Raw genomic sequence first — 26,869 nt, 5'->3', positions numbered from 1 at the left:
TGATTCTTAATTAAAATAACATCAAATGTATTGACACAAGCTCTTTATTAGAAAAGTGACTAGAAAAGGCTGTCGATTGACACGCTAACAATTGCTCTGAACTTCAATCAGTCAGTTTTTATCACATTGTAGGGTTAGCATAAACGATCAGAGAATTATATTCCCTAAAAATTGACCAGAATTATTGAAATTCAAGCCAACAGGAGGAGGAGTTATCGCCCAACCTGATCCTGTTCATGTCAGTATGTTTGCCAAAATCTGTCCCCTTAAAATTCAAAACGGTTCAGTAACATGCTTGTTGGTTTTAATTCAAAACAAAGAAGCATTTAGCGTATTTAAATTAGGATCCTCCAGCATATCATGTATTGCATCTGTCATGGAGCACTTTTAATTAATTGTCAATGTGTTGTCTTGATATTTCTTTTTGGTCATGTCACCGAGCCGTAATTGCAATTATAAAATTAACAAAATTTAACAAATAGGAAATGTAATATTGCACAGCAAAGTAGTGCACATCTGTTGACATAAAGTATTCTGCTTTTGCTGCAGCTATAACAGAAACATTAATAAATTCAGGTTCGTAAACAAAATACTGGCTTTACATTTAGAAATAATCTTGAATGCAGAATATTTCAGAGGCATAGAAAATTAAAAATCCTTTGATTTTCTGGGCAGCGATGCCCCAGTAACAGTCCAGTAGTAACAACACACATCTGTTTTATGATCTGATGTGTGATCCAGCACTTCAACACAGCATCTTTGGTCCCAACGACGGCTTTAAAGTTCTTCGTGACCGACTTCATCTTTCAGCCGTTTGTCCTGGTTGGCCTCTGCCTGAGGTTCTTTCATGTTGGCGAAGGCAACTTCTCTTGACAGCTGTTCCAGAGGAGGGAGACCCACCGCCAGGTTTCTCATAGCGATGGCTGTCATCAAGAATCTAACGGAGAAAGGGACGGAGTTAATGAGACACATTCATGGATGTTTTTGGCATGTTAGTGCGCCGTTAGAGGACAAGACTCACCCCCTCCTTAGCGTATAGTACTTCTTCACTGCAAAGCGCTCCAGTCGCTCCAGTGCACCGGCCTCCCTGCGCTTCTTCACCTCCTTCATACGGCGTTGCCTCTTCAGGAACATTCGCACAATCGGGTCAGTGGCGTTGACCTCTGAGCCTTCATCGTCAATAAGAGGCTGCAGCTCAGGAGGAAGGGGCTCGGTTTCTGTGGGAAGAGACCGTGCAGTCTGATGATTTTCTTTAGCACATTTTTTATAAATTTTGCATTGGACTCTATTTTTCCTCATACAATAATTCCATTATTAAACGTTGCGCTACATGGTGTTAACCAGGTGGCAACCTCCGGGTCTGTAAAGTGAAGCCAATGCAGAAGTGTCTTAAACTTGCATTCTTTCTAATAGCCAGCAGGGGGCGACTCCTCTCGTTGCAAAAAGAAGTGTGATTGTACAGAAGTCTATGAGAAAATGACCCTACTTCTTACTTGATTTATTACCTCAGTAAATATTGTAAACATGAGTTTATGGTCTCAATCGCTGGCCACCCTCCCATGTCACTCCTGGTTGCAAATAACCAAGATGGCGAAGGCCAAAATGCCAAACTCGAGGCTTCAAAACGGTAGTCCACAAACCAATGGGTGACGTCACGGTGACTACGTCCACTTGTTATTATATACTTATATTTATATTCTCATTTACCTGTCCCGTTGCGAACACGCTCCTGAAGATCATGCAGCTTGGTGAAGTTCTCCTGTAGCGCCGCCTCCGTGGTGTTGACGTAGATGTACATGTAGCAAGACGGGTCTTCAGACACTGTGTACACCTTATGGTAAGCCCCAGCAGGTACCTACACACATACACATTATGGTGAATGCTTGCTTGTGTGTCCAGGTTAAACAGTAATGGCGATGATGGCGTGTTGCTTTACTTTTATCTGTTCGCCAGGCTGAAGAGTGTAGTTCTTCTTCTCCTCCACTATCTCAACGCTCACTTTGCCCTGCAGTACACTGATGCTGGTGTTGCCCAGATCTTCACTTACAAAGTTTTCTAAGTGGAGACCTAAAAGTTGACACACTGTCAGTTAGCACAAAGGCAACCCATGTAGCAACAATAATTAATAAAAGGTAAACGCAACAACAAAATGTTCCATCTAAATAAAAAGGACGAGGAGAGATTTGCAACCTGGGAAATCGGCGATAAAGACGATCTCAGTCTGATTGTCCAAACTGCCCTCAATCTCCTGGAACTTGGTCCTCCACGGTGAGAGGTCTACCAGTAGAGGCATCAGCCATGAGTTTGGTCGGAAAGGTGACCAATCAGCCTTCACAATGTCCACACGGGGATCAAAGATCCTTAGAGGAAAAAAAACATTATTTATTTGATACATCTGGAGTAATTACATTAATAGCATCTTTTTTCTCTCATACCTTTGCTGGAAGCGTTCGTTGATGGACACCCAGATGTCAAAGTAGATTTCAGGATCAGAGATGTTATAGCGGGGCAGGAAGTGATTGAGGCACGTGGAGTACTGCTTCAGCATGTCTCCGTGGTCTTTCCAGCGACGGCTTTGTGTGAACACCTTCAGTACACAGACAGTGTAATTATATACTTAATTAGTAGTCGGCGAAACTGAACTTAAGAGAAAATGACATTCTCAAAAGTCGTTTAAATAGTGATAATAGTTTTTCTTAAACAAGCAAAACTTGTTTTTGCTATCTAAACTTTTAAGCGTGTTATCATGACATGACTGAAGGGCCCGTCATGTACATGATTTGCAATGTGACTCATGGGCTGCACAATTAATCGAATATTAACCGCTATCACGATTTTGTCTTCCTTCAATTAAATGAACATGATCGACTGCGATATTCACGTTTAAAATGTGCGCTCCACTCATAGAAAACTCTGCTGCATATCAAATCAAGTGCTACAGCTGCAGTCTGTGAAAAACTTCAGTGCAGTCCAGAGTAGGAGAGTAATATACTGTATATTACTCGCTTTGCCCGACAAAACGAAAATGCAACGAACTTTTTTAAGTCTTATTTTGACGCAAAGACTTGTACGTTAGCAGGAATGTAGCACAACATGGAAGTAAAAGCACTCTGTTTATTTAAATGTGAAAGTGCAATAAAAATATGTTGTCCTTAAAATCAATGAATAATTGTGATAAATAATTGTGATCTCAATATTGATCAAAATAATCATGATTATCATTTTGGCCATAATCGTGCAGCTCTACTTGCGTACATACGTACTCTACATCATGATCGTCTATGCTGCACTGATATACCGTTAAGACAAACTGTACTGCTCTCATACTCTGTGTCTGACAGTGTTTTTCCCTGTAACTCACCCCCGGGTTCAGATATCCTATATCTCCAGTTTTTCCGTCTTTGTAGGTGATCTTAACATGCTGATGGCTGCGGGAGTGAACCATCATGTCCCACGAGTAGCCGTACAAGCCATTGGTCCAGTTGTTGTAACCCTGCAGAAAAACAAAAATATTAGGATACTAATAGAAATCACACATTAAAATATGTCTCACCCTTGAACCAGTTTTTATTTAAGTTATATATAAACCAAGACTTTTTTTTTAAAGGTCCTCTTTACAATATTCAGAGTATTAATATAGCAGCAAACAACTATTTGCTATGTAAACATATAGAGGAGTAATGTCTACCTGAGCAGAGAATGAAGTCTCTCTTCCTCAAGCTTCTATCTGTTTTGTTGACATTGCTGGGCCAACCGCACATGCTTTGAGTGCATGTGAGCGCCACCGCTCTGCACTGCTCTCATACTGCAGTTACAGCTGATAACGCTGTACCGACCGACGCCGCAGTTGTTGTGGAAGTGTAGCACCCACCCTCTGGTTCCCCCCCCAGGTTAACACTGTTAGCTCTGTCAGCTGTGTTACCTTTGTTTTCACTGTTAGCTACAAGCTAATCTGTCGCCATGTTGAGAGCTGTGCAGAGGCAATAGAAATGCTCCCAATCTCGCATTTAGCACCTTTAAATTAATAAAGAATCAAGAGAAAATGCAAAATGTTCATATCAGAGACTGGATGATGAGTATCTTTCTCTTTGAGTAAGCTTTCACCCTCCTGCTGACAACACCGGTCTGAGCTGTTGTTTGCTGTGGATCAATGACTGTTGACTCTGATTGAGCAACTATCAGTCTGGTGACTCAGAGAAGGTTTAAATGGCTTTTGCTGACAGCAAAGTACAATCTTATTAAACAGAATTTCTCTGTGTAGAAAAAAGTGCCGGAAGAACGTTATGCAACAATTTACTAATTGGTTCTTTAGATCAAGTCAGCTGTAAAAGTCTTTTAGGATCTTCAATGTTGAAAAAGACAGTATCTTAGACGTACCTGTGTGATGAAGTGGGAGTAAGGCAGGAAGAACTGTTCCATTATGTAGAGAATAGTGAAAATGGAGGCCAGCTTGTGCTTTAGTCTCAGTTTGGAAACTTTGGCGACAGGCGGGGTCTCCTGGCGTTCGGTGCTGGTGCTTTGGATCTCGTTGTAAACACAGGAAGTACTGGGCTGAGGGTCCGGCGAGGTGAACGGCAGGACAGCCCCGAGGAACGCTGGGAAACGGGCGAAGAATTTTCTTGGCCAGTCGGTGTAGCAGAAGAGGAGACTGGTGGCGAGCATTGTGTAGGAAAACATCCCTGTGGAGGATTAACATTCGCAATAAGATTATACAAATTAAAGGCAGAATTTAAAGTATCCACGGTAACGAGAGAAGTGTTTTTAATGACGACTCACCGATGCTGAAGAGCTGAGAGTTCATGCAGTGAAAGTAGGAGACGAAGAATATCCCATACGGTCGTGTGACATCAAAAAACAGTAGGTAGCCGGCCGTCAGATCGAGAAAGAGACCGCCTCCGTGCACCACCAGCAGATTAATTAACTCCACAGGAAGGAGCACTCTGAAAAATAATGTGTGGTAGATCAGCGAGAGGGTACTGAGATAAAACAGTCAGTGATCGAAGGCTGCTAAATAACACCTACTTGAAAGGATCAAACAGCCAATGGTGAGCCAGGTATGACATCGAGTATCCCTCCACCCAATCAGCATCCAATTTTTTGATTCCAGCGAGGAAGTATACAATAAATATCTTTGAGGAGCAAAAAGCATCATTAGATTACCTGTACCAAAGCCGTATGCAGTATTTTCTGTTAAACTAGTGCACAAACCTGCATCCTCAACATGGTGTAATTCCACAGAGGCACGTGAGCATTTCTTATAGAAGGCCTCCGCAATCCATCAATTGACCTACAAATAAGACAGAGGCATCAGCTAAGTTGAGCTCGCACATATATAGACGTACAGACACACACCTATAACCATCATCTCACCAGTATCTGTTGGCGTCCATCAATGTGAGCTGAAACCCGATGAGGCCGTACAGGTACGAGTGATTGTTCCACGCCGTTTTGTCCAGAAAGAAGATGTACCAGTACGTCGAGATGAACATGAGGCAGGAGAGGCGGTAGAAACAGCCAAGCATGATGCCCAAAGCACCTTGAATGAGAAACAAACACACAACTTCAGTTAACATAGGGGGCTGTGTATTGGCATGGAAGCTGACAATACGATCTGTATCATGATACAGGGTTACCATTCAATATATCGCGATACTGGTAAGCAAGGCGATATAATGCAATTTCTTTTTTTTTTATCTAATTTTAGGACAATTCATTGTAAAAAGAACACACCACCATATGCATAAAATCTGAGGAAAAAAAAGTTTGCTTTTTATGCAATCAGAACAGTGGGACCTGCATTTGCATTTGCCACAGTCCCTGTCACATCCTGCATCATATAGCACTACTTTTTGTGCAATCTGAGCCACGGTCTGCCACAAATATTTGCATATAAACTATTACTTAAAAGTCGAGTGTTTTTGAGAATCAATACAGTATCACAAAACATAATATTGTGATACTCACGTGTATCGGTAATTTTTTACACCCCTTGTTAATAATAAAATACAGTTGTTACTATTAATTTATCTATTTTTACACATAAATATCTGTTAACTAGTCCATGGGGAGTGCTACTCAGCTGGTGAATACAGTTGTTTAATGTCTTCTGTAGTTCTTTGGGATTGGAGGGTACAAATATTAAACCGAAAGCGTGCGTTAAAAAATGGAGGTGTAGAGTTTCACAGACGTGGGTATTTCTAGATGCTATAGAGTGTTGCATTATGGGCAATATAAGAGTTTGACCCATGCTAGGGACTCTTACAAGTCCCCCAGCTTTATGGCAGTGCAATCCTAAATTTGCTGAAGAAATTTGGACAAAATCAAGACAGTAAAATAAAACATGCAAAATGATTACAATTTATAATGAATTTACTTGCCACAAAATAGAGAATCAGGGAGAATAATTGACATAGTAACATGTGCAATTACATGATTTGGATATGAACATACAATTTATTTATTTTGACTGAGATAATTCTTGCCACTTTTTTGCCACACAATTTGTGCATTATAATGTATGTTGTATGTAAATAATCTACGTTAAAAGTTGTATAATATGACAAATATCAAATACAAATGGAGTACTTAAGTACTACATACAAAACAATATATTTTAACAGATGGTTTTAATGTTGGAAATGTCAGTTATTAAGTGGGTTTGAAATTCCTCTCTGGTGTTAAATCAATGTGATTTTTTTTAGGAGAAACCAATTTGAGAGGTGAAGTGTTGAGATTAAGAGCAGAACATGTATTTGTACCCAGGCTGGTGCATCCGCTTGGTAAAGTACCAGGTTTGTAACCCCAATTATTTTATTTATCAGTATTTATTTACGTTCTTTACGTTATGTTCTGCTTTCAGTTTGCATTCTTGCATAAACTAGTGAATGCCACATTTGCATTAGTTGTCAAAATCTTTGTAAGACTCAAACTAGATGTTGCATGGGTGGGTTGGCTTGGAGGGAAAACTGCAGGTCTGGTATATGTGCTTTCATCTTTCCCAGACAGCCACCCCACAGAGACCGTCTCCTATTAAACGTTTGCATCCGCTTAGACTCAAAAAGACGGGGGTCCCCTTCCCTCACCAAACCCCAGGGAACACTGAAGTGTGAGAAAACAACCTGTAACCTTTTGGACACAAGCTTCTAACTTTAAAAAAAAAAAAGGAGTGTGACCCACCGAAGAACATCACCACATACACCAGATACATCAAATCCAACGGCAGTGGCTGTAGGAAATTGAAGAGGGGAAAGCGGCACACGGGGGCCCCATCCAGGTACTTATAGTCCAGGTGACTTAGGCCACGTTCCTGCGTGATGTCGATAACCATCAGCAAACCTGCATGAAAGACACATGATGAAGTTGTTTTATTAGCTCCTATAGGAGCAATCTCAACCCTGTTGCAAAATCCCTTAAACCCTGCAGGCAGTCTTGGTCTAAGCAATTTACCAAACAAGCAGCGGAAGATGCCCAGGGATGCAGGGTCAGTGGGGCGGTTCAGGAGGGTCACCAGGCTGTGCCAGGAGGTCAGGTCCTCCTTCCTGAACCCAAAGATCATCTCCATCTTGCTTTTGGTCTGTGTTTGTGCATCTTTCTTGGAAGCTGCATCCTCCTGTGCAGTTTGTTCCTCTCCATCACTGCTCACCAGAGCACCTGGACGTTGAACAGGACCATAAACGTGATACAAGGTACAATGTTTTTAAGACTAAGCAATATATTGTGTTTTGAACACTAGGTCAACATAGTCAACATGTAGCATGCTAATCCTTGCATGATTTACAAAACATTCAGCTCTTATCTATACACCAAACTATGGTTTAAATTACAGCTTCTGCTTGGTTAAATGCAATTATTACACTGGCTAAACAACAACACAACGCCACAATGACTCTCACTGCTAACAATAAACTCACCTGCAGCTGCGTCTCTCGCCTCCATGGTGCAAAATGTTCAGTATAAACGGTAAAAACGGGTTTTGTTTGGGGACAGGGGGTCAGAAAGGTCCCGTCTCTTCTCTCCCTGCCCCAGGTGGAGGTTTGCTGCCTAGTCACGTCTCTGAAAGGGGACAAAGTTACGTGTCACAGTCCCACACACACTTGCGAGTCCGGGCAGGGAGAGGAGGGAGCATGATGGGAGGTTCGGGAGGGATTGGAATGTTGTGAAAGAGATACTCGTCGTTCATTGGCTGATTCTTCATGTGGCCATGCCCATTAAGGGAACACACCATACGTCATATCCGGTCGACAGTAGCTCTGTTTTAGAAGATACAATATTTTTCCTTACATCAACAAAAACAAAAGATTTGTGTATTATTTGTCATTCATTTTCAAAAACTGATAAATTTAGAATAATCTTAAAAAAATAAACATTTATCTTTTGTATATTATGTAGAGTATATATATTTGTTTATTTATTTCTGCAGTCTTATTGGTTTTATTGTTATTATTGTTTTCTTTTTTGTTTCTGATGTATTTGTTGTGTAATGTAACCTCTCTTGGAAAAACAATAAAAAAAAAAAAGAAAATCAGGTCACACTTAAACATTTTGTACCACATTTTCCTCCCTTTTAAAAAAGAAGAAAAATACAATAAAATAATTATTTAAATTGAAAAATAGATATTCATATGTATTTATTACATTATATATAATATTATATTTAGGGCCCGAGCACCGACAACGTCGGGCCAGCGAAGGCCCTATTGAAACTGTAAGGGTTCTTATTATTTTTCTCCTCCGAAATGAATCGCCTTTTTGACGACCTTAGCCATCTCAAAAAGTTGCTTAACTTCGCAGACTTATCAGACGCGGTGAAAAATTAGATATTTTAAGGGTCTCGGACTCGCCGTTGCAAAATGGCTCGCTAGCGCCCCCTTATGACTCGCTAGCCCCCCTTATTTTTCTTTGCATCAATACATTTTTCTTCTTATTGTACAACAACTGCATGTGTACTCAAGAGGAGGGCAAACCTTGGTCAACAAGTCAGACTGACAAACATCTGTGCTCTTTGCTACATGTTGTGTTTTCATAGTTTACCACACGTATACATCTTGTGACTCTTCTTGTGACTCCTTTTCCTTCAATATGTGAAGCTACTGTCATGACTAGAATACCACAGGATACCACTGGAGGGCAGTCATGTGTTGTATAATCATATCTGTTTGCCTGCATTGTGTTTATCGACCCAGGGGTTTTGGAGTAAAGATAGTGCTATGAGGGATTTAATCTCAGGATTTAAGGAAGAGGCCAGTCACATTATTAAAGACAGGTGGCAATGTCAGAGTTGTTGATGCTAAATGCTATTTACTCTGCATCTAAAAGAAAGAGGGAGTGAAGTGTTTAATGCCTTGTTTTGAATTAAACACAGATCACCATATCAGACATTGTGTGTATATCTTCACAGAAGAAAATAACTATAGACTTGACTTTCTCCCTAGAATAGTACGACCCAAGGAAAACTTTTTACGCGCTACTAGAATACAGTAACCCTTCACAAAATCGCTGTTGTTGCATAAATCATTAATCAGTTTTATATATTTGGATCTGGCTTTTGTGTATGGATAAGTCCTCATTGAATATAGTTTTTGGAGGCTGATTAATAGTGCAGAATCATTTCCAATTTTATGTATCCCTTCTTTCACAGTGGCAGGTGGAGTCAAGTTTTTAATTATTTCTTTAAGGGTTTGGAAGGTGATCGTTGACTGAATCTCAATTGTCTGTAAAAACTGGTGGTATGTTTTGACCACACTGCAGATGGTTGTAGACTAAACACTTCATCATACTCAGGTATTAGCTTAGCCTCCATTCAGTGTGGTCTTGGTCTTTCTGGGTGTGTATTTATAATGTGAGTGGTTAAGGGTGTAAGAGGTTTTGAAGTGGTCTGAATGGGCAAAACAAGAAAGGACTTTGTGCACTGGTTGCCTTGGATGCACTGACACTGTCTCACACAGACAACTCAAGTGTACATAATAAAACCTGTCAACATTACAAGAAAGCGTGTTGTTTCAGGCAGTGCTTTCATCAAAGACTGTGTAATTTGGCCCTAATTATAGGGGAAATAGAGACAGCGCTCTTTGCTTGCTTAGTTAGGATTTAGTTAGTTGTGTTTCCAAGCAGTTTTTAACTCCCAGACTCCCTCTCTTTAACTCCCTTTTCCATTTAAACCCATGTAAATAATCACACATTATTCATTAGTTATTGGAAACGTTGCAAAAGAGATCCTGATCTCAATGAGACAACCTGATTAAATAAAGAATCAGAATCAGTTTTATTTGCCAAGTACATACATACAAGAAATTTGACTCCGGTTTTTATGCATCTCTCTAAATGTACTTACACAGAAACATTAAAAACAGCAAGGACAAGTACAACAAAACTGGACACATAAAGGTGAGGAATAGACAGGACTGCTATGTACACAAGTAGTGAAAAAATAGGGGTATATATAAGTAAGGTTAAATATACAGTATTTTACCTATAATTGGTGACAAATTACATAATCATTTTTTTCCTTAAAATTTACTGTATGAATTATAGGCTATTTGTGTAATGTTTAATAAGATAAAAGCTGCTGTTGTTGTTTTTACCCTCTGAATTAACCAACAGAAAGCAGGAGATGACACCTTTTTTCAACATGATATTGAGCAGGCTTTTCACACAAAAATAAATGGTGGCTGTACCACCCTTCCACCCTGCTTTCTGCTTTCAGTATTGATTCAAACATATCTCAAAGTTAGCCTATCAAATCAATGAAAACAAAAAAATTAAATATAATTTAATATCCCAAATATACATTTTTGGGACATTTTTTCCTCAATGTAAATGATTAAATCATAATCTTCCTCTCAAAGGTTTCAGTGCAGTCTTAATTAAAGTCTGAATTTAGCAAAGGCATCAGGGTTAACCTAAATGATTAAACACTGTTGGTTTTGCAGTGCCCTTTGGACTCAAAAGGAGCCAGATGGACTGGTCAGTAAGGTTCAGCTCTGGTTATCAAGTTTTCATGTTGTTATTTTTTTACTTTATCATTATCATATTTATCTGTTTTAGACTTGTATGGTGAATTACATTAATGGGTGCAGTATTAAATAATTATTATAAAATGTGTATGACACAGTGTACCACTACTAGTTCGCGAGTATGGAGAGAATTTGGATGGAAAAATCTTACTAGGTTCTTCATAACACCGCAAATCAAAAGCAGACAGCTAAAGACCCAGCAATCTGTGGCAATCTGGAGGCCAACCATACCTATGTTTTCTGGAGGTGCACTAAACTAAAGCCTTTCTGGAATAATGTAAATGTAACTATTAATGACATTATGTGTTATATGTTATTCCAAACAATTGTGCTGTAATGTACCTATAGGGAACATTGAAGAGGTTGTGCATGGAGCAGATAGATATCTGGCAAAAATTCTGCTTATAGCTAGCAAAAAAGCTATAACAAGAAACTGTAATAAAGCGGAACCTCCAGGGAAAGATCACTGGTTTGAGATTGTCTGTGATATTTTTTCAATGGAAAAGCTGACATACCAACTAAAAATTTAACGCAATATCTTTAACAAGAACTGGGAAAAATTGATGATTTACACGGAACATGAAACATGATGCATGTGTTGTTGGAGAATATATACATGTTTGACTGCCCCTGACAACTGTTTTTGTTAAATGTTGTACTGTTCGCTCAATTTGTTAAGTGTTGTATTGTTTGTTGAATTCTGTATGGATGCTCATGATGTTCAACCCAGAGCTGGAAATGCAAAATAAATATCAAAGTTAAAAAAATAATTAAAAAATAAATAATTATTTAAGCCACCACAATTAGGCAGACATATTCAGACAAACAGTGTTTTGATAGATTTGAAGGCCATTTTCCAGGTTTGTGCAATACCGTCCGTCTACCAGTAGGTGGTGCCGTTGAGCAGAGAAGCCGCCTGTGACGTAGAAAGCTACCACTATTCAGCGAGAGAAGAAGAGTAACAAAAGCAGCCACAGCTCTTCTGAGGCAGAAACAACACCTCATCATATCTTGCCTCCTGGTTCATTAAAGCTGTAATTTAGAAACATGTGACTGGAACCAGAGAGAGTTTGGCGGTCTGGAGGCTTGTGTGGAGCAGCAGCTTGTCAGAGACATCTCTGTTATTGTTTTCAGACCTGTTTTCGTTGGTGAATCCTGCAGCTAAGCTAGCTGTGAGGCTCTGAGGCTATCTCTGAGACTAGCTCCCCTCAGGTTTGTTTGTCTGACAGACTGTCTGACCCAGAGATAATCAGCCGGTGTTTACCGTCCACATTAACCCTACACCTCTCCCTCAGCCTGCCCGGTGCTGATCGTCAGGTGAGTTAGCTTTGTGGTTGTTTGTGTTGAACACACTGTAATGTTACATCTGGTTTGCATATAGGCTGCAGGAGGGAGCCCCTTGCATCAGACTGTGTTCTGCACAAGTGGAGCTACTTCATAAAAATACAAGCATATGTAAATCTCTAAGCCTTTTGGGCCAAATGTTTACCTTTCTTTTAGTTTAATAGGTAGATTATTATAGTCCTAATATATGTTTTAATGTCATTTGCTTCATTCTTGAACATTAACTTTTTTTATGAAGATGTATACTACATTCTCAATGTTTATTTTACCAAATACATATACCCTGTATGTGATCAGAAGTGCTTATATTTTGGAGATGATTAGTCTTACTATTTATTATCAAAATGTGTAATATATTTAATTAATTTCACAAGACATTCAAATAAGTTAATGCAATTGCATCGCTGAACTGTAATGTAGCCTTTAGGAAAAGTGAATCAACAGATAATTAATCAGCAACAATTTTGATAATCAATCAATATCATGTCATTAATCGAGCAAAAATGACAAACATTTGCTTGTTTCAGCTTCACAAATGTGTGAATTTGCAGTTTTTTTCAGCTATTGGTTGGACAAAACAAGTAATTCAAAGACGTCACCTTGGTTCTGTGAATTTGTAATAGCCATTTTTCATTGTCGTCTGACATTTTATAGACTGAACAGTCAATTAATCGAAAAATGAATCGACAAAATAATTAGGAATTAAACTAATTGTTAGTTAAAACCCTAAAGAAAAGTAACAAAAAACTCCCAACACAAGCTATATCACGATACTGCAAAAGCAAAGTCCCCAACAGTATCTGCTCTAATGATTTTGATATTATATTGATCTATGCAGCTCTGTTGCAATATCAAGATCAATGTGCAGCTGACTTGTTTTGTTTATCTCACGTCTCTTTGAAAGTGTAGAGATGGGAAGTCTGGGCAGCAGGTTCCAGTCGCCCTCTCAGGAACCAGAGGAGGTTGCAGAGGGCACAAGTACCAGTCACAAGCATGGATGTGAGTGTAAGAAGAGGAAACGAAATGCCCAGTGTGACTGTGACAGTGAACAAGAGGAGGACGACAGCATACTAGATACACCTCGCAGGCAAGTCTGGTTAAAAAAAAAAAAAAAAGCAATTCAGTGTCAAATATCTTTAAGTCATCAATATTTTGTTTTAATTTGTTTTTGTCTCTCGTTTGTTGTTTGGTTGTGTTTTCCAAACTTGAGCAGGAAGAAATTGAAAAGCACATCACGATACATTTATCAGACTTTGTTCCTGAATGGGGAAAACAGTGACATCCGCATCAGTGCTCTGGGACAGGAGTGGAACCTCCACAAAGTGTACCTGTGCCAGGTAAAACATCAATGCAAAAACAACACAAAGACAATCAGTGCTATATTGATGTGGGTTATCATTGTCTATCCTTTAATACTCTTTCTTTTTCTTGTTTCTCTCCCTCCTTGCATGTTGCAGTCAGGATATTTCTCCAGCATGTTCAGCGGCTCTTGGAAGGAGTCCAACATGATGGAAATCAACTTAGAGATCCCCGACCAGAACATCGACACTGAAGGTGAGAAGCCTTCAGTCACAGAGAGCAGCAGTCGATTGTGTTTGTTTATGTGTTTTACTGATAGTGCTTTACTGTTTTGTGTGTGTGTGTGTAGCTCTACAAGTCGTGTTTGGATCCCTGTACCGGGATGATGTTCTGATCAAGCCCAGCAGAGTTGTCAGTATTCTTGCAGCTGCTTGTATGCTACAGCTGGTCAGTACATTGAATGAAGTCGGCTATTGTCTCAAACGCAAAATTACCATCTTGACTTTTGTACACGCAGTCATATGATACAAAATCGAATCAAGTCTCGTGGTTTGCTGTTGTCTACAGGACGGCTTGATCCAGCAGTGCGGAGAGACCATGAAGGAAAACATCAGTGCGAAGACCGTGTGCGGCTACTATGCTTGTGCCAGCATCTATGGCCTGGATTTAGTCATGAAAAAGTCAGATTTTAATTATTTCAAATCGCAGTAACTAAAGGGTAAAACTGTTTTATGCTGTGTTCTCACATCACACTGTATGTGTTTGTGCATCTCTTTCTGTAGGTGTCTTGAGTGGCTTCTGAACAACCTGATGACCCACCAAAATGTTGACTTGATGAAGGAACTTGGGTGAGTGTGCTCAGATCACAGTTTTTTAGTTTTTCTTCTAGCCCTTATCCTCTCTTTAGGTATCATTGTAACTTTTCTGATAATGAAGGTATCAACTCTAATTTTTCTGATTAGTGATTAATCTGATTACAATGTGTGTTCTCAAATAGTTTTAGTGCTGTGACCTTTTTAATAAGGACAATCAAATGTGTTGTTAAATTATGTTTCGAACCATGGTGTGAAAATATTGTCTTTGATCATACTCACCATTTGTCTCTGCCCTGCATTCACAGGGCAGATATGATGGAGCAGCTCATCCAGTCCTCAGACCTGTTTGTCATGCAGGTGGAGATGGATGTATACACTGCTCTAAAAAAGGTACATGAAGACGTTTAGCTTTACAACTCCCAGATACACTCGCTGTAGCATCAAACCTGTTCCTAAGAGCTCTCTTTGTCATTTCCTCTCTCTGCAGTGGATGTTTCTGCAGATCAATCCGTCATGGGACGGCCCGATCAAGCAGCTTCTGGCTGACGCCGATGCCTGGCTTTGCAAACGCAGGACAGGTACAGTAAGGCCACATCTTATGAAAGAGTGATCTTCATATGCAATCTTTTTCGTTGGCAGCCACACACAGATGTTTGACATTGTTTCCAATTGACTTCATTCCACAGACCTGTGTGAGAAAGAGCCCTTCTTGATCACAGAGGAGGGCGAACCTTTTCGTTCAGTGTTCAAATACGTTCGTCTCCAGTACATCATCAACGATCTCGCATCTGCACGCATCCTGGAGAGAGACAATATTTTGCCCCCTGGTAAGATGTGGCTCTGTCTGACTTAATTTCATCATGAATGTGTCTTTCTTCTATGCTCTGGAAAAAGAAATCTTTAATTTCATTATCTAGTATAAAAGCCGTAAAGTGGTAAGAGTGTAACGATACATTGATCCGGATCGATTGATTCAATGATCAACGATCCAATATCATCGTTGCAATGTGAAAACATCAATACATATTGTCGTCTTTAAGATAAATCTTTATTTTTGAAATTCCCACTTTATATTTATTCTTTTTATTAAAAGAATAGATTGTTTTCAGTTAGATATCTATAAGAGCTCAGTAATAACATTGTCAAATCATAATTAACTTGCTTTTTGTGAGTTAATATAAATTTAACTGATTGTGTTAAATGGCCATATGATATTATCTCATATCGATCGCAGGCCCCTGAATTGAATCAAATCTAAATTGTATCGTAGCAGACTTTGTGATATCTGCAAATAACGTGTTGTTGTTCAAAGAATCTATATAATATCGTATTGTGATGAAACCTGTGATTTACACCTCTATAAAGTGGTTTTGAATACAGTGAAGGATTTGATTTAAATTCCGTTTTCATTGGCTTTCTCGTTACTTGACTGATTATTCTAGGAAAAATAAGCCCAGTTGTATAGATCAATATGCTGTTTCCATCTTTGTACTTAATTCAGTTGCTCAAGTTGTCTCATTTCATTACTAAATTTAACAAAAACTTTAAGACAAATTGTAAAGCAGAGTTACCATCGTTCATCCTAATGTTTACATCTCTTTCCATGTGTTAATGAACTGCTGATATTTTCAATTTTTTCACTTCCAGAATGGTTAACGTCGGTGTACAAAAACCAGTGGTTCGCTATGCTCCGGACAGAATTTGACAATGATAATGGGTGAGAACCTGAGAATGAACAATTGTAATGTCATTAGACTGTTTAATTTCACCTGTATTTTTCAGCTGCTGCGGCATCTTTATACAACCACAGAAACTGTATGCATAATATGATTTTAATGCTGTTGGGATGACAAAGACACCTGTCTGTCATTAGTCCCCAGGAAGCTAACAAAGATGAATTTGAGCTGAGCAGCATGAGGTGCGGCAGGAAACTGACTAAAGATGGAGATGTGAGTCGGACAATTAGATTTTGCTTATGTATTTTACTTAATTTTTACAGTACAAAAACAATAATATTTTCCTTTCCTCAGTACTGCTGGCGGTGGACAGGCTTCAACTTTGGTTTTGACCTGCTGGTGACCTACACAAACCGTTTCATAGTCTTCAAAAGAAATACTCTGAGTCAGCCATGTGGGGGCGCCGTGAGTCTGCAACCTCGAAGGCATCTGGCATTCAGGTATGTAGTGCAGCCAACCTTTGAATATTTATCTAAGCTGTGGATATAATAAGAAAACTAAGATGATCATTTTATAAACTTGATAAAAATGGTATAATCTGGAAAGACAATAGTAACTCATCTGCAAGAATTTTCTCAAACCAAACAAATATGTAGTGATATAGCTGTAAAGTTGCACTACTTTGTAAGTTGGGGATACGTATTGGAGTTCAACTGCAACAGAATTGGGAACCTTTTACTAATGTATTGTGTACCTATTTTATCTGAATTTAATATGATGAGTAGTTGTTACACTTCTCTATCACATTTCTCATTCACATTTGTACAACTGAGCTTATTTAGCTGTTGTAAATAATAGTCATGTATTGAAACTAGGTGTCTGATGTTTGTTTTGACATTTTGGGAAATACATTCACTTTTTTCGCGATAGTTAGATGTTATTCTTGGACAGAGCCAGGCTAGCTGTTTCCACCTGTTTGCAGTCATTATGCTAAGCTACGTCAGCCATCTACTGGTGGTGGTAGCTTCATATTTATCATACAGACATGTGAGTGGCATCGATCTTCTCTATCTCTCGGTAAGAGAGCAAATAAGCGTGTTTCCCAAAATGTTACATATATATAGGCTATATATATATACATATACAGTATGTGTGTATATATATATATGTGTATATGAGATAAAGTTTATGAATTAATGGATTATTAGCGAATAAGGGGTAGGAATAAATAAGCGTATACTTCCTCCTACTCTTCGAACATGTCAGATGTAAATCGTGTTGTTTATGATAAACATTTACTGAGTATGTGTATAGGTTTATTATTCATTTAATTTTACTGTTATCTAGTTTTGTTTTTACATGTTTGAAATAAAGTATAAACAGACAAATTCCTTTTAAAACAATGTGTATGTGACCTTTTGACACTTTTTTATCTGTTCAGGCTACGTCTTGCCTCCTTCGATAGCCGTGGAAAGCTGGTTTGCAGTCGCTCAACAGGTTACCAGCTTCTCACCCTTGAGAAAGACCAGGTCAGTGAGCACTGTTAACCTAATAGATGGCTCAGTTTATCAATTACCTTGTATAAGATGCTCTTCTTGACTTGTTAAATGTTCTTACTGTCCCTCCAATGACTACAGGAGTATGTGGTGATGAACCTGGACAGCCGGTTGTTAACATTCCCCCTCTACGTGTGCTGTAACTTCCTGTATACGTCGCCTCACTCGGACCACCGTCCAGACTCCTCAGAACAAGAAAGCACTGCTCGCTGCGTGTCTTGATGCCCGTTCAGCAGCCATTAACTGCTCCTTTCACTCTGGTAAAGCTGAGACACTGACACAAGCTTGTACGTACAATCCACCGCCACATTTAACATCACTTCGACATTGGACATACCATCAGCATGCTATGTAACACAGTGAGGTGTTTCGCAAAAATGTTTTGTATCTGTGTATTCAGTGTTTTGGCACATTGGGGGTCAGCTACGCATAAATAGGATTTACGGTGTGGCAGAGGCAGTGGCCAGGAGGGATTCGGCCACCTTTGACTTCAGAGCAGCTTCAAACTTTGGACCTCTGCCATGAACTGTCTACACTGGGATGTTGGACTATTTCCCAAGATGGAAACCCCCCCGAGTTACTTCTATCAACCACCAGGAATTTGTTTATCATCCTGGAATATGGGAACATCATCAGGGAACAGCTTCAGAGGGTGAAACTGGACCTTTACTGACTTGTATGGGAAGTTTCAAGTCTGTTGCTCGTTTTGACCATTATGTAAACTGACTGTGGGATTTGGTCAGAGATGTGTCCCTTCCATCCTGATGGGTGCGCTCAAAAACTCACCTGTTTGTTTGCACTGACTTGAATCAACTGCTCTGTGCATTGCAGCAAGCACGCAAAACACCACGTATACCAACGGTGTCATTAAACAAACTTGGCACACATTTCACATGACTTGTTTTGGCTGAATCCAAATGGGAAAGATGCTGTACAATCTCTGCCAACACTTAAAAGGTGCAAAAAGAGTAAATTAAATCTTGACACAGCATCTCTACCACTCGTAAGACGTAACGTAAGCAACCTTCCACGCCTGTGCCGCTATGTGAAAAGTTGTACGGTCAAATGTAGCGCAGCTGATGACGACATTCAACAGACATCCCTTTTTGAATTGTGAAAACTAACTGATATATGCAGTAAAAGCAGGAGTTTCAGCCTGTGTTTTTATCACTCTTTAATCCCTTGAGGTCCATCTCACTCAGTCTTAAATTGGACATGTCTCTGTGCGATTCTACACCAGAGTAGCTTCTGTTAAGGCTTTCGGATTGGAAAGTCCACCACCCCCTCTCCCAGATTACACCCAGTATCAAGTATCCTTTGTACTTTGTAAATAACATTTAAGGCAGTATTCACATTATAAAACAAGTGATAAAAGTAAAGTCACAAAGCCCAAGTAACCATGATGTTACATACCTAAATGTAAACCTGCATCGTGAGGTAAAAAAAATCCATATAAACCCAATAATCCTTTTTTTTTTTAGCCTTCAGGAGTTTTTGTTCATTGGCCTGATTTACACTATTTACACTTGGATGTACGATCATTGACACCAGCGTTCTGATGTTGACAGCATAACAGAAATGTTGACAGACTTCAGATTTTGAGACTGTCTGCAGTGTTTACCAGCTACGCTGTCAAATGTCCATTTACTGCTGTTACTGGAGCCCACTGCTCCTCTTTTACTTCCTTGTGTGACACATTTGGGCAGGCTATTTAGACTGCTCCCATCACCACACGAAATACCTTTGCAGTTACGTCGTTGTACACTTTTGTGCTATTGATTTGGTCACTATTTGTTTGGCAATTTTGGCAATCAGTTACCTCATGCTGTTTTGAAAATCTGTAAAGCGAACATGTACTGCTAACTAATTCTAGTCAGTATGGCTCACCTGTATAGCTGCAACTGTAACTGGCATGAAGTTTTAAGGTGTTTTTGTTCAGTTTTTATTTATTTTTTTCACTTCATTTGTATTTGTATGGATTTATTTTTTGCAAAAGAAAATACAATTCTCGACAGCCAATAAAACTGCCCATTCACATGGGCTGTGGTGCTATCACATGATCCTATCTCTTTTTCATTGTAGGTCTTTACTACAGAGATAGATAGATAGATATTACAAAAGTTTTTGCCTGATTTCCTACTAGGTGACGTTCACTGGCACACTCTTACAGTAACATATTTGACAAAGCTGTCCAGCAATTTTATTCTATTTATGTCAGTGATTTAACACTTGATGTGATGACTAAGCCTTTATTGCATACATGTATCATTTTCATTTATCAGATGATCAATGAAAAACTTCAACAAAATGGTCCAGATTCAGGTTGATCCTCCTCTGTTCAGTAGGAGCAACGAATGAATAAGGTTGGATGAAGAATGAATGAAGAAACTAGGAGATCTTAGGCTCAGCACTAATTCGAAACTAGAGTTACTGTCTTGCGGTTCTATGCCTCTGCCAATCAGTCAAGTTGCAGTTTAGATCTGTCCAAAATGTCATCACTTCATCATTTTATCCTATTAGACATTTGTGTAAAATTGTCATAATTACTGTATAGTATATTTTAAAAAGCCATAGTATAGCAAGTTGAAAAAGTCATAAAAAAAAACATAGTATAGTAGGTCAAAAAAGTCATACGTATAGTAGTTGATAAAATGCATAAAAAGTCATAGGTATAGTACAGTATTTCGAAAAAAGTCATGGTATAGTATTTAAAAAAAAGGCATAGTATAGTATGTCGAAAAAGTCATAAAAAGTTATAGTATAGTATGTCCAAAAACTTCATTAAAAGTCATAATAGCCTAAAGTAGGCCTCTTTTTAACGTCATACTATATAACGGCGTATTTTTAACAACATACTGTACTGTGATCTTTTTTTTTTTAACTAATATGACATTTTTTAACGACATACTATACTGTGGCCTTTTTTTAACGACATACTATAGAATGATGTTTTTTTCACGACATACTATAGTATGATATTTTTTTAACGACTTACTATACTGTGGCCTTTTTTTAACGACATACTATACTATGGCCTTTTTTTAACGACATACTATAATATGGCCTTTTTGAACGACATACTATAGTATGACGTTTTTTTAACGACATACTATACTATCACCTTTTTTTAACGACATACTATAATATGACCTTTTTTTAACGACATACTATAGTATGACGTTTTTTTAACGACATACTATACTATCACCTTTTTTTAACGACATACTATAATATGACCTTTTTTTAACGACATACTATACTGTGGCCTTTTTTGAACGACATACTATACTATCACCTTTTTTTAACGACATACTACTCTATGACCTTTTTTTCACGACATAGCATAGTATGTCGTGAAAAAAAGGTCATAGTATGCTATGACGTTTTTTTAACGACATACTATAGCATGATATTTTTTTAACGACATACTATACTATGACCTTTTTTCCACGACATACTATACTATGGCTTTTTTTTAACGACATACTACTCTATGACCTTTTTTTCACGACATAGCATAGTATGTCGTGAAAAAAAGGTCATAGTATGCTATGACCTTTTTTTAACGACATACTATACTATCACCTTTTTTTAACGACATACTATAGTATGGCCTTTTTTGAACGACATACTATACTATCACCTTTTTTTAACGACATACTATACCATGACCTTTTTTAAACGACATACTATACTATGGCCTTTTTGAACGACATACTATAGTATGACGTTTTTTTAACGACATACTATAGCATGATATTTTTTTAACGACATACTATACTATGACCTTTTTTCCACGACATACTATACTATGGCTTTTTTTTTAACGACATACTACTCTATGACCTTTTTTCCACGACATACTATACTATGACGTTTTTTTAACGACATACTATACTATCACCTTTTTTTAACGACATACTATAATATGACCTTTTTTTTTTTTTTTTTTTTAAAGTTATTTTTTTGGGGACATTTTCCATTTTTTATTCAGAGGACAGTGGATAGAGTCTTGGAAAGGGGGAGAGAGAGAGTGGATGCGGAAAGGGCCACAGGCCGGATTCGAACCCGGGCCGCCGCGGTCAGGACCAAGCCTTGATACATGGACGCCCGCTTTACCAACTGAGCTAACCCAGGCGCCCAATATGACCTTTTTTTAACGACATACTATAGTATGGCCTTTTTTTAATGACATACTATACCATGACCTTTTTTCCACGACATACTATAGTATAAAAAAATTTTAACGCCATACTACAGTATAAAATTTTTTTAACGCCATACTATACTATGGCCTTTTTTTAATGACATACTATACTATGACGTTTTTTTCACGACATACTATACTATGGCCTTTTTCTAACGACATACTATACTATGACCTTTTTTTCACGACATACTATAGTATAACATTTTTTTAACACCATACTAAAGTATAACATTTTTTTAACGCCATACTATACTATGACCTTTTTTTAACGCCATACTATAATATCACCTTTTTTAAACGACATACTATAGTATGACCTTTTTTCCACGACATACTATAGTATAACATTTTTTTAACACCATACTAAAGTATAACATTTTTTTAACGCCATACTATACTATGACCTTTTTTTAACGCCATACTATAATATCACCTTTTTTTAACGACATACTATACTATGGCCTTTTTTCCACGACATACTATACTATGGGTTTTTTTAACGACATACTATACTATGATCTTTTTTTCACGACATACTATACTATGATGTTTTTTTAACGACATACTATAGTATAAAATTTTTTTAACGACATACTATACTATGGCCTTTTTTTAACGACATACTACACTATGACCTTTTTTTAACGACATACTATACTATGGCCTTTTTTTAATGACAAACTATACTATGGCCTTTTTTTAACGACATACTACACTATGACCTTTTTTTAATGACAAACTATACTATGGCCTTTTTTTAACGACATACTACTCTATGACCTTTTTTTCACGACATAGCATAGTATGTCGTGAAAAAAAGGTCATAGTATGCTATGACCTTTTTTTCACGACATACTATACTGTGGCCTTTTTTTAACGACATACTATACTATGGCCTTTTTTTAACGACATACTATAATACGGCCTTTTTGAACGACATACTATACTATCACCTTTTTTTAACGACATACTATACCATGACCTTTTTTAAACGACATACTATACTATGGCCTTTTTGAACGACATACTATAGTATGACGTTTTTTTAACGATATACTATAGTATGATATTTTTTTAACGACATACTATAGTATGACCTTTTTTCCACGACATACTATAGTATCACCTTTTTTGAACGACATACTATACTATCACCTTTTTTAAACGACATACTATAGTATGACCTTTTTTCCACGACATACTATAGTATAACATTTTTTTAACGCCATACTATACTATCACCTTTTTTTAACGACATACTATAGTATCACCTTTTTTGAACGACATACTATACTATGGCCTTTTTTCCACGACATACTATACTATGGGCTTTTTTGAACGACATACTATAGTATGATATTTTTTTAACGACATACTATACCATGACCTTTTTTTAACGACATACTATACTATGGCCTTTTTTCCACCACATACTATACTATGGCCTTTTTGAACGACATACTATAGTATGACGTTTTTTTAACGATATACTATAGTATGATATTTTTTTAACGACATACTATACTATGGCCTTTTTCTAACGACATACTATACTATGACCTTTTTTTCACGACATACTATAGTATAACATTTTTTTAACACCATACTAAAGTATAACATTTTTTTAACGCCATACTATACTATGACCTTTTTTTAACGCCATACTATAATATCACCTTTTTTAAATGACATACTATAGTATGACCTTTTTTCCACGACATACTATAGTATAAAAATTTTTTAATGACATACTATACTATGGCCTTTTTTTAACGACATACTACACTATGACCTTTTTTTAACGACATACTATACTATGGCCTTTTTTTAATGACATACTATAGCATGATATTTTTTTAACGACATACTATACTATGACCTTTTTTCCACGACAAACTATACTATGGCCTTTTTTTAACGACTTACTATACTGTGGCCTTTTTTTAACGACATACTATACTATGGCCTTTTTTTAACGACATACTATAATATGGCCTTTTTGAACGACATACTATACTATCACCTTTTTTTAACGACATACTATACCATGACCTTTTTTAAACGACATACTATACTATGGCCTTTTTGAACGACATACTATAGTATGACGTTTTTTTTAACGATATACTATAGTATGATATTTTTTTAACGACATACTATAGTATGACCTTTTTTCCACGACATACTATAGTATAAAAATTTTTTAACGCCATACTACAGTATAAAATTTTTTTAACGCCATACTATACTATGGCCTTTTTTTAATGACATACTATACTATGACGTTTTTTTCACGACATACTATACTATGGGCTTTTTTTAACGACATACTATACTATGACCTTTTTTTCACGACATACTATACTATGATGTTTTTTTAACGACATACTATAGTATAAAATTTTTTTAACGACATACTATACTATGACCTTTTTTTAACGACATACTATAATATGACCTTTTTTTAACGACATACTATACTATGACGTTTTTTTAACGACATACTTTAGCATGATATTTTTTTAACGACATACTATACCATGACCTTTTTTTAACGACATACTATACTATGGCCTTTTTTCCACCACATACTATACTATGGCCTTTTTGAACGACATACTATAGTATAACATTTTTTTAACACCATACTACAGTATAACATTTTTTTAACGCCATACTATACTATGACCTTTTTTTAACGACATACTATACTATGGCCTTTTTTTAACGACATACTATACTATGACGTTTTTTTAACGACATACTATAGTATGACGTTTTTTTCACGACATACTATAGTATGACCTTTTTTTAACGCCATACTAAAGTATAACATTTTTTTAACGCCATACTATACTATGACGTTTTTTTCACAATATACTATAGTATGACGTTTTTTGAACGACATACTATACTATGACCTTTTTTCCACGACATACTATACTATGGCCTTTTTTTAACGACATACTACTCTATGACCTTTTTTTCACGACATAGCATAGTATGTCGTGAAAAAAAGGTCATAGCATGCTATGACCTTTTTTTAACGACTTACTATACTGTGGCCTTTTTTTAACGACATACTATACTATGGCCTTTTTTTAACGACATACTATAATATGGCCTTTTTGAACGACATACTATAATATGACCTTTTTTTAACGACATACTATAGTATGGCCTTTTTTGAACGACATACTATAGTATGACCTTTTTTCCACGACATACTATAGTATAAAAAATTTTTAACGCCATACTACAGTATAAAATTTTTTTAACGCCATACTATACTATGACCTTTTTTGAACGACATACCATACTATGAAATTTTTTTAACGACATACTATGATATTTTTTGAACGACATACTATACTGTGGCCTTTTTTTAACGACATACTATACTATGACTTTTTTTTAATGACATACTATCGTATGACCTTTTTTTAACGACATAGCATAGTATGTCATTCAAAAAATATCATACTATAGTATGATATTTTTTGAATGACATACTATGTATAGTATGACCTTTTTTTAACGACATACTATACTATGACCTTTTTTCAACGACAAAAAAGGTCATAGTATACAATGTCGTTAAAAAACAGGTCAAGGTATACCTTGACCTTTAAATTATCGTTAAAAAAAGGCCATAGTACAGTATGTCATTAAAAAAAGGTCATGCTATAGTGTGTCGTTAAAAAAAGGCCATAGTATGTTTATCGTTTAAAAAATGACCTACGACACACTATACTATGAAATTTTTTTCTGATATCCGCCGTGCCCATTATCTCCATCATAGGAAGCGGGGTTGTGTACAGCGCCCAGCAGTCCAGTGTGTGCCACTGATCCGGGCTCGATAAGAGTCTTTGATATCATGGTGCCGTTGTCGCTAAGAGGCGCGGCGCATTTCCAGCGGCTTCGGCCTGGAGGTCCACACTCTGAACGAGCTCAATCTCGGGGAGGTGACTGGCGGTGGGTCTGCGAAACAGTTCAGCTGCAGACGGTTGAGCTGCACACCTTTACCGGTACGGGGCAGCGGCGGGGGGAGCAGCAACAGGCTGATGACCCGCTGCATGGAGCTGGGAATGAAGACTGGATTTGACAAGCAGAAGCAGACACCATTACACCAGCTTATAGTCAATCTATGTACGCTGACCCCATGACAACACACGTTGAATGACAGTCCCCGCATTTAAATAATGAGGCAGAAATACATAAAGAAATTTGTTAAGAAATGTATAAAGAAAAGAATACAGAAATTAATAAGTTTGGGAAAATAAATAATAAATAAAAGGGGTGAAATGTAAAGGGAAAATCGTGCATAAATAAATAAATGCATAAATAGATAAATATATACATTTAAAAATACATGCAAAAATAAAAAAAAATAAGTTTAGAAATTATTAAAAATATATAAATAAAACAGAAAATTAAACAAGAGTGAATAAATAAGGGAAGTACAACAATTATCAATTTATGTCACATTTTATCTATTAATGGCAACATTTTAAATATTTTTGCTACATTTAATAACTTGTTTGTAGAGTAATTTATTTATTTATTGATTTTGGCAGGTTCCGTCCTCATTCCATAAGGTGTAAACTAAATTATGCAAGAAGCAGAAAGAGACTCATCGCTGTATTTTCTGTCAGTGACTCAACGATCAATGTGTAGGTGGTGCAACTTTTGTTTTCAGTTGACTCCTCTGCAGAGTCTGTTGTGGTTTCTGAAGTAAAGTTTGAATATAATTTCCCTTGCTATATTTTGCTGAAATATTTTGGGTAAAAAAAAATCCATCAGTTCTAGTGCGTTAACTGCTCATTGTATTTGTTTATGTACAATATTCACCTGCAGTTAGTCAGACGTCCACCTTACTGTGTTGCCTTTCTTGTACCATTATTTGTATATAATTGAGATTTTTGCAGACCTTGAAATAAGAAAAGCATCACTGGCA

General features: G+C 37.2%; 2 protein-coding genes across 3 annotated transcripts; one reads left to right on the top strand and one right to left on the bottom strand.

Moving 5' to 3' along the window:
- Positions 1–26: 26 nt before the first annotated feature.
- ggcx (gamma-glutamyl carboxylase) lies at positions 27–8,141 on the bottom strand. The gene is made up of 15 exons (XM_037753054.1): positions 7,911–8,141; positions 7,447–7,650; positions 7,177–7,335; positions 5,371–5,536; positions 5,209–5,287; positions 5,023–5,129; positions 4,777–4,940; positions 4,378–4,679; positions 3,362–3,493; positions 2,436–2,587; positions 2,191–2,360; positions 1,937–2,067; positions 1,708–1,855; positions 1,022–1,217; positions 27–937 (listed from the first exon to the last, which is right to left on the bottom strand). The coding sequence occupies exons 1-15, from the start codon at positions 7,933–7,935 to the stop codon at positions 778–780; spliced, it is 2,295 nt and encodes a 764-aa protein (XP_037608982.1). The 5' UTR covers positions 7,936–8,141; the 3' UTR covers positions 27–777.
- Positions 8,142–11,924: 3,783 nt separating this feature from the next.
- Positions 11,925–19,762, top strand: gmcl1 (germ cell-less, spermatogenesis associated). 2 transcript variants are annotated; one of them, XM_037753424.1, is made up of 15 exons: positions 11,925–12,329; positions 13,266–13,443; positions 13,570–13,693; positions 13,814–13,910; positions 14,005–14,102; positions 14,223–14,335; positions 14,438–14,503; positions 14,776–14,860; positions 14,958–15,048; positions 15,157–15,297; positions 16,118–16,187; positions 16,344–16,419; positions 16,501–16,646; positions 17,588–17,675; positions 17,784–19,762. In XM_037753424.1, exons 2-15 carry the CDS (start codon positions 13,268–13,270, stop codon positions 17,922–17,924), a joined length of 1,512 nt encoding a protein of 503 aa, XP_037609352.1. In that variant the 5' UTR covers positions 11,925–12,329; positions 13,266–13,267; the 3' UTR covers positions 17,925–19,762. The 2 variants fall into 2 exon arrangements, with proteins under 2 accessions (XP_037609352.1, XP_037609351.1); XM_037753423.1 differs by having other exon boundaries at positions 11,926–12,329; positions 13,261–13,443.
- Positions 19,763–26,869: the final 7,107 nt, after the last annotated feature.

This window comes from Sebastes umbrosus, chromosome 19 (assembly GCF_015220745.1).
Source record: "Sebastes umbrosus isolate fSebUmb1 chromosome 19, fSebUmb1.pri, whole genome shotgun sequence".
Taxonomy (NCBI): domain Eukaryota; kingdom Metazoa; phylum Chordata; class Actinopteri; order Perciformes; family Sebastidae; genus Sebastes; species Sebastes umbrosus.
The sequence above is the reverse complement of the archived record's forward strand: the minus strand, read 5'-3'. Positions and strand labels throughout refer to the sequence as shown.